The 6,440-nt window shown below is 30.8% G+C and overlaps 2 protein-coding genes across 2 annotated transcripts; both read left to right on the top strand.

The window, feature by feature from the left end:
• Window positions 1–277: 277 nt before the first annotated feature.
• OCT59_024249 (uncharacterized protein) lies at window positions 278–592 on the top strand (the record flags this gene model as incomplete). Its single annotated transcript, XM_025310500.2, has 1 exon — window positions 278–592. One exon carries the CDS (start codon window positions 278–280, stop codon window positions 590–592), a length of 315 nt encoding a protein of 104 aa, XP_025181832.2.
• Window positions 593–2,791: 2,199 nt separating this feature from the next.
• Window positions 2,792–5,683, top strand: OCT59_024250 (uncharacterized protein; the record flags this gene model as incomplete). The annotated part of the gene is made up of 17 exons (XM_066135297.1): window positions 2,792–2,809; window positions 3,016–3,049; window positions 3,371–3,404; window positions 3,708–3,744; window positions 3,823–3,855; window positions 3,926–3,932; window positions 4,026–4,062; window positions 4,158–4,185; window positions 4,278–4,311; window positions 4,390–4,429; window positions 4,500–4,535; window positions 4,612–4,650; window positions 4,721–4,756; window positions 5,080–5,106; window positions 5,183–5,217; window positions 5,398–5,430; window positions 5,592–5,683. 17 exons carry the CDS (start codon window positions 2,792–2,794, stop codon window positions 5,681–5,683), a joined length of 600 nt encoding a protein of 199 aa, XP_065991332.1.
• Window positions 5,684–6,440: the final 757 nt, after the last annotated feature.

Raw genomic sequence — 6,440 nt, forward strand, 5'->3', positions numbered from 1 at the left:
GGAATATGGTTTGGGCTAGCTTTAGTACATATTCTTCAGGGTCTTCTGCTTGGCGTAATTTCTTAACTCTCTCTTTATAATTTTGCATGAATTTGCCATCCTTTGGCTTTCTATAATAGATTCCTGCCTTGACTACATTTATTAATGCCTGCTTTACTTCCTGGTATGTGGGCTTGGTTTTGGGTAATTGGATTTGTGTACTCATTATGTAATTAGTATATGTATTACTATATTGTGTAAAGATTTATTCAATTAAAATTATTTATACAACTATAAAATGGGTGAAGGTGCTAAAGCAAAAGCAAAATTTATTTGTTATTATCTTCTTAATACTGGTGAAATTTGTGGCAGGCGTAGTACTAGACCTGAAGGTTGTCGATCACACTTTAAAGCTAAGTTGCGCCAGTCGTGCTCTGCTTGTGGTAGACCTACAAAGATAAATAAACCTACAGGGATTGATAATGGCCTATGTAGCTATTGCAATAAGAGCAAATATCAGATCCGGCATGTGAATATGCTTCGGGATAAGGCCCAGATGTTCGATCAATATAGTGAAGAGGTTAGACTTGCCGAATGCGCATTGCAGAGGTGAGACTTAATGGTGAACATATCTTGTGTACAATGCTCTGCCTGCCCTAAAGGTGAGACTTAGATGTGAGATTTAGAGGTTAGACTTAGAGGTTAGACTTGGCATTCTTATTTGCCTTATTTATAGCATATATTAAAATATGGTAGATATGGTCAGAACGATATAGCATCCACATTCGTCCATTCACCCTAAAGGGCTGGCTTATGTTCCTGCTATATCGTTCCTCCTGTTGAATGCGTATTCACTGGTGTCGCCCTGAAGGGCTTTGCCAGCTAATACTTATTCTCTCTTGCTACCTATATATTGTATGCTATTGGGAGGATATTTTTTTTTACACTTAGAGGTTAGACTTAGTCGTGAACATATCTTGTTTACATGTTCCGCCTGCCCTAAAGGTGAGTCTTTAATATGTTTATGAGCTAGAGCCAGAAATAATGAGATCTATTTGGCTCATATATTTAGCATACATTAAAATATGGTAGATATGGTCGGAACGATATAGCATCCACATTCGCCCATTCACCCTAAAGGGCTGGCTCATGTTCCTGCTATATCGTTCCTCCTGTCGAATGCGTATTCACTGGCGTCACCCTAAAGGGCTTTGCCAGCTCATACTTATTCTTTCTTGCTACCTATATATTGTATGCTATTGGGAGGATATTTTTTTACCCTAGCTTTGTGACATGGAAATGGCTTCGGAATTGTTTCCTGTATATCGAGAAAATAATGGTATACTAAAACTTGGTTAATACGCTTTTGATTCACTAATTTGATTACTTCTTGAGGTTAGACTTTGAGGTTAGACTTATAGGTTAGACTTTTTTTGTCCTTATGTATGTGAAAATGAATCGTCTTTAGAATGGTTTTCAGCATATCAAGAAATTAATGGTATACTAGAATATGCTCAATACTTTTTTAATCAAGAATTTGGATACCTGAACAGGATAAATCTAACCTCTACGAGGTTAGACTTATCTTGAATTTGTTTACATTAATGAATCAGCTCTAGAATTAATTCTAGGATAACATAAAAATAAGGTATGTAAATTAGGCTTGACAGGTCGAACCCCGAACACGCTCGGACACTTCGGTCCTCGGTGTTCAGGGTTCTCCTGAGGGGCAAGCAATATGGCATACTTTTTTCGTTATATTATTTGGGATTAAAAAAAGGCCAGCGCGTTAACAAAGATGGTATTCTCCTTTATCTTGAAAACAAAAAATTTGGGTAAGAGAGATATGTTAACAGAATTTGAGCCCAGCATGATTTTAAGCTTGAATTCAATATCAGATTTTGATATGTTTTCTGATAATGAAGAGCGGATTGGGGTTCAATAAGATTACAGATTTTTTTGTATATCAGGAAAACAACTGGGAGACTATAAGGGATCACCGGCATATATGGGGATTCTGTCCCAGAACCCCCATATATGCCTATATTCATGTATTTTGCTTCATCATCTTCTGACAACTTTATGTTGTGTAATTGAATAGTGTGCCTGGGCAATTACAAGTTAGTGAAGAAAAATTAAAAACACAAAAGGATTAGTATGGTGGCAAATCATATAAATCTATGAGAAAGTAGTATCATGCAAGAGAGTAAGGTGCATAGAGGTATCTTATACAATCACATGCTATAGTTACTTACTATAAAAACTATAATTAAATAAAAATAAATCTATATCTATAAATGAATAAAATATTTTCACTAGAAACTCTAAATTCAAAAAAATAAATGAAATATATAATACTAACTATAATAATAAATAAATCTACACTGGTCGAAATCAAAACTTTCGACCGTTAAGAGCTTTCGGCATAATTTTTGCCGATTGGTCATGTGATTCGTCACATTTTTTGACCAATGGCAAAAATCGGTAAAATCAATCACAAATCAACTAATACTGATTGTTAAACGAAAACTCATTCAGTCTTTTGGTGAAAAATCAACTTATACCGATTGTTATACGAAAAATTGCTCTTTTAAGATCATTCAGTAAAATTATACTGATTGGTCATATAAATCAACACAATTTTGCCAAATTTTCCAAACGGTAAAAATCAATAACTAATTGGCAATAATTTGGCAAATCAGTTGGTAAATGACTGAAAAAATCAGATGATCCAGATCAACATTTTACGGGTCTTTTTAAAATAAACTTTTTTAAACTTTTTAAACTTTTCACCTCTCTCTTTCATCCGTAAATGTACACATTGAATTCGGTAACTTTTTATTAAATCAAAAAAGTTTCGAAACTTTCTTTAAAAAAATGTTTTTTACATTAAAAAACGTTTCTTTTTTATACTTTTAGTGAAGAAAATCAGTTCCGGCGTGGATACCGATATTACAGGTAAAGTTTCGAAAAAAATTTTCGAAACTTTCTTTAATAAAATGTTTTTTAATAAACGTTTTTTTTATTTTTGTATAGGAAATCGGCTCCAGCGTGGACGCCGATATTCCAGGTAAGTTTCGAAACAAATGTTTCGAAACTTCTTTAAAACGTTTTTTAATAAAAAAAAATGTTTTTTATTTTTATTTTTTTTATATAGAAATTCAGCTCCAGCGTGGACGCCGATATTCCAGTTAAGTTTCGAAACTAAAGTTTCGAAACTTTAATAAACATTTTTTAATAAAAAAAAACGTTTTTTTTTTTATTTTTTTATATAGGAATTCGGCTCCAACGTGGACGCCGATATTCCAGTTAAGTTTCGAAACTAAAGTTTCGAAACTTTAATAAAACGTTTTTTAATAAAAAAAGCGCTTTTTTTTTTATTTTTATTTAGGAATTCGGTTCCGGCGTGGATACCGATATTCCAGGTAAGTTTCGAAATAAATGTTTCGAAACTTCTTTAAAAACGTTTTTTTTATATTAAAAAACGTTATTTTTTTATTTTATTGTATAGGAATTCGGCTCCAGCGTGGACGCCGATATTCCAGATAAGTTTCGAACTATTTTCGAAACTTCTTTAAAAAAAAACGTTTTTAACGTTTTTTTTTTATACTTAATTGTAGGGCTATCGGTTCCAGTGTGGATACCGAACCCCAAAGATAAGTTTTGAAAAATTTCGAAACTATAATAAAAAACGTTAAAAATTAACATTTTTTTTTATTTTTTTGTAGGGATATCGGTTCCGGCGTGGATACCGAAATCCCAAAGGTAAGTTTCGAAACAAAGTTTCGAAACTTTAAAACGTTTTTTAATATTAAAAACTTTTTTTTTTTAACTTTTGTATAGGAATTTGGCTCCAGCGTAAACGCTGATATTCCAGTTAAGTTTCATTTTCGAAACTTCTTTGAAAAAAACGTTTTTTAACATTTTTTTTTTAATATTATTGTAGGGATACCGTAAAGTTTCGAATTTTCGAAACTTTTTGACAAAAATTAATAAAAAACGTTTAATTTAACGTTTTTTTATTATTTTTATTAATTTTTTTGCAGGGAAATCGGCTCCAATTCAGATACCAGAATCCTGCAGGTAAAGTTTCGAATTTTCGAAACTTTACGAAACTTAATAAAAAAAACGTTTAAAGTAACGTTTTTATTATTATTTTTTATTATTTTTTTTTGCAGGGAAATCGGCTCCGGCATGGATACCGATGTTCCAGATAAGTTTCGAAAAAAAATTCGAAACTTTATAAAAAAAAAACGTTTTTTAATATTAAAAATGTTTTTTTTTGTTTTTTTGTATAGGAAATCGGCTCCAACGTGGACGCCGATATTCCAGGTAAGTTTCAAAACTAAAGTTTCGAAACTTTTTTAATAAAACGTTTTTAATGAAACGTTTTTTTATATTTAATTATAGGGATATCGGTTCCGGCGTGGATACCAAATCCCAAAGGCAAGTTTTGAAAAATTTCGAAACTTTAACAAAAAAACGTTAATTTTAACATTTTTTTTTTATTTTTTTTGTAGGGATATCGGTTCCGGTGTGGATACCGAATCCCAAAGGTTAGTTTCGAAAAAAAAATTTGAAACTATTTAAAAAAAATGTTTATTAACGTTTTTTTATTATATTTTTTTGTAGGGAATCGGTTCCAGCGTGGATACCGAATCCCAAAGATAAGTTTCGAATTTTTCGAAACTTTAATAAAAAAACGTTAATTTTTAACGTTTTTTATTATATTTTTTTGTAGGGAATCGGTTCCGGCGTGGATACCGAATCCCAAAAAGTAAGTTTCGATTTGAAACTTTCTTTTTTTTCATTTTATTATAGGGAAACGTTTCCGAGGTTGGAAATCGGATCCCAAAAGATAAGTTTCGAAGTTGTTTTTCGAAACTTTAATAAAAAAACGTTTATTTTAACGTTTTTTTTATTGTTTTTGTAGGGAAACGGTTCCGAAGTTGGAACCGGATCCCAAAAAGAAAGTTTTCAAAACTTTTCTTTTTTTTTTATTTATTTTATTCCCATAGGTTAGTTTCGAATAATTTTTTTCAAAACTATTAAACTATTAAAAAAAAACGTTAATTAACGTTTTTTTTATTGTTTCTTTAGTAGGGAATCGGCTATCGAATCCTATAGGTTAGTTTCGAAAAATTCTTTTTCAAAACTATTTAAAAAAACTTTTTTTTTAATGTTGTTTTTTATTCTATTATAGGGAATCGGCTCCAAGATGGATACCGAATCCCATAGGTCAGTTTCGAAATTTTTTTTTCGAAACTATTAAAAAAAACGTTAATTAACGTTTTTTTATTATATTATAGGGAATCGGCTCCAAGATGGATACCGAATCCCAAAGATAAGTTTCGAAAATTTTCGAAACTTTAATAAAAAAACGTTAAATATTAACGTTTTTTTTATTTTTTTTTGTAGGGAATCAGTTCCGGCGTGGATACCGTTTCCCAGGTAAAGTTTCAAAATGGTTTTCAAAACTTAAAAAAAACGTTTTTTAACAATAAAAAACGTTTTTTTTTTATTTTTGTAGTAAAGTTTTTAAAAAAATTTTCGAAACTTATTTTTTTATTAAAGAATCGGTATACTAACCAATTCTTTATTTTTTATTTTAGATTTTCTTTGGATTTTTGTTGAATGGGTATTGTGGTGGATAGTGGGTAATGTGGCGGGTGCATGTAGTGAATGGTGGACGATAGTAGATTAGATAGATAGATTTAATATGTAATTTTAATATATATATAAAGCAAATTAATAAAATTTAATTAATAAATTGTGCTAAATATACAAAATCGGTAATAATTAGGTTGATTTATATTAACAATCGTCAATTTGATTTTACCGATTTGTTACCAATTTTTACTGATCGATTTGTTGGCAAGTGGCAGGCGTTACGGTGCAAATCGCCTATAAAATTAGTTGCCGATTTTTTTGGTACTGATCGGCTAAGGTCAGACCAAATTTCGTCCAACATTCGGCAATTTAAAATTTTGCCGAAATGGACTATTCCGACCAGTGCTAACCAAATAAATGAATGAAATCTATAGTAAAATATATATATAAAAATAACTATTAAACACTTGCCACATTGCTCATCACTAAAACAAACTATAGAACCTCAGTTTCTCTCAGGCTACAGCTGGTCATTAGCGAAATATAATTTCACCTAGCAAAAAGAGCCATGTACACATGAATTCCTTTCTCTTGTAAGAACATAAAATGATACTTACCACAATGACAGAGTATTCAAACCAAAATTACAAGTTAACTGTGTAAATCAAAGGTGTTTCAGTTTCACCTCCTTATAATTTCATTTCTTTTAATAATGGTTATTACTTCAGGAACCCATACAACCGAACAGTCCCTCCGAAGTGTATGAGAGAGGAACAGGAGGATGTATTAACACAGCAAAACAAAATAAAAACAAAAAAAGTTAAAATAAAATGAAAAAATTTTATTAAGGA

This window comes from Rhizophagus irregularis, chromosome 4 (genome assembly GCF_026210795.1).
Source record: "Rhizophagus irregularis chromosome 4, complete sequence".
Lineage (NCBI taxonomy): Eukaryota > Fungi > Glomeromycota > Glomeromycetes > Glomerales > Glomeraceae > Rhizophagus > Rhizophagus irregularis.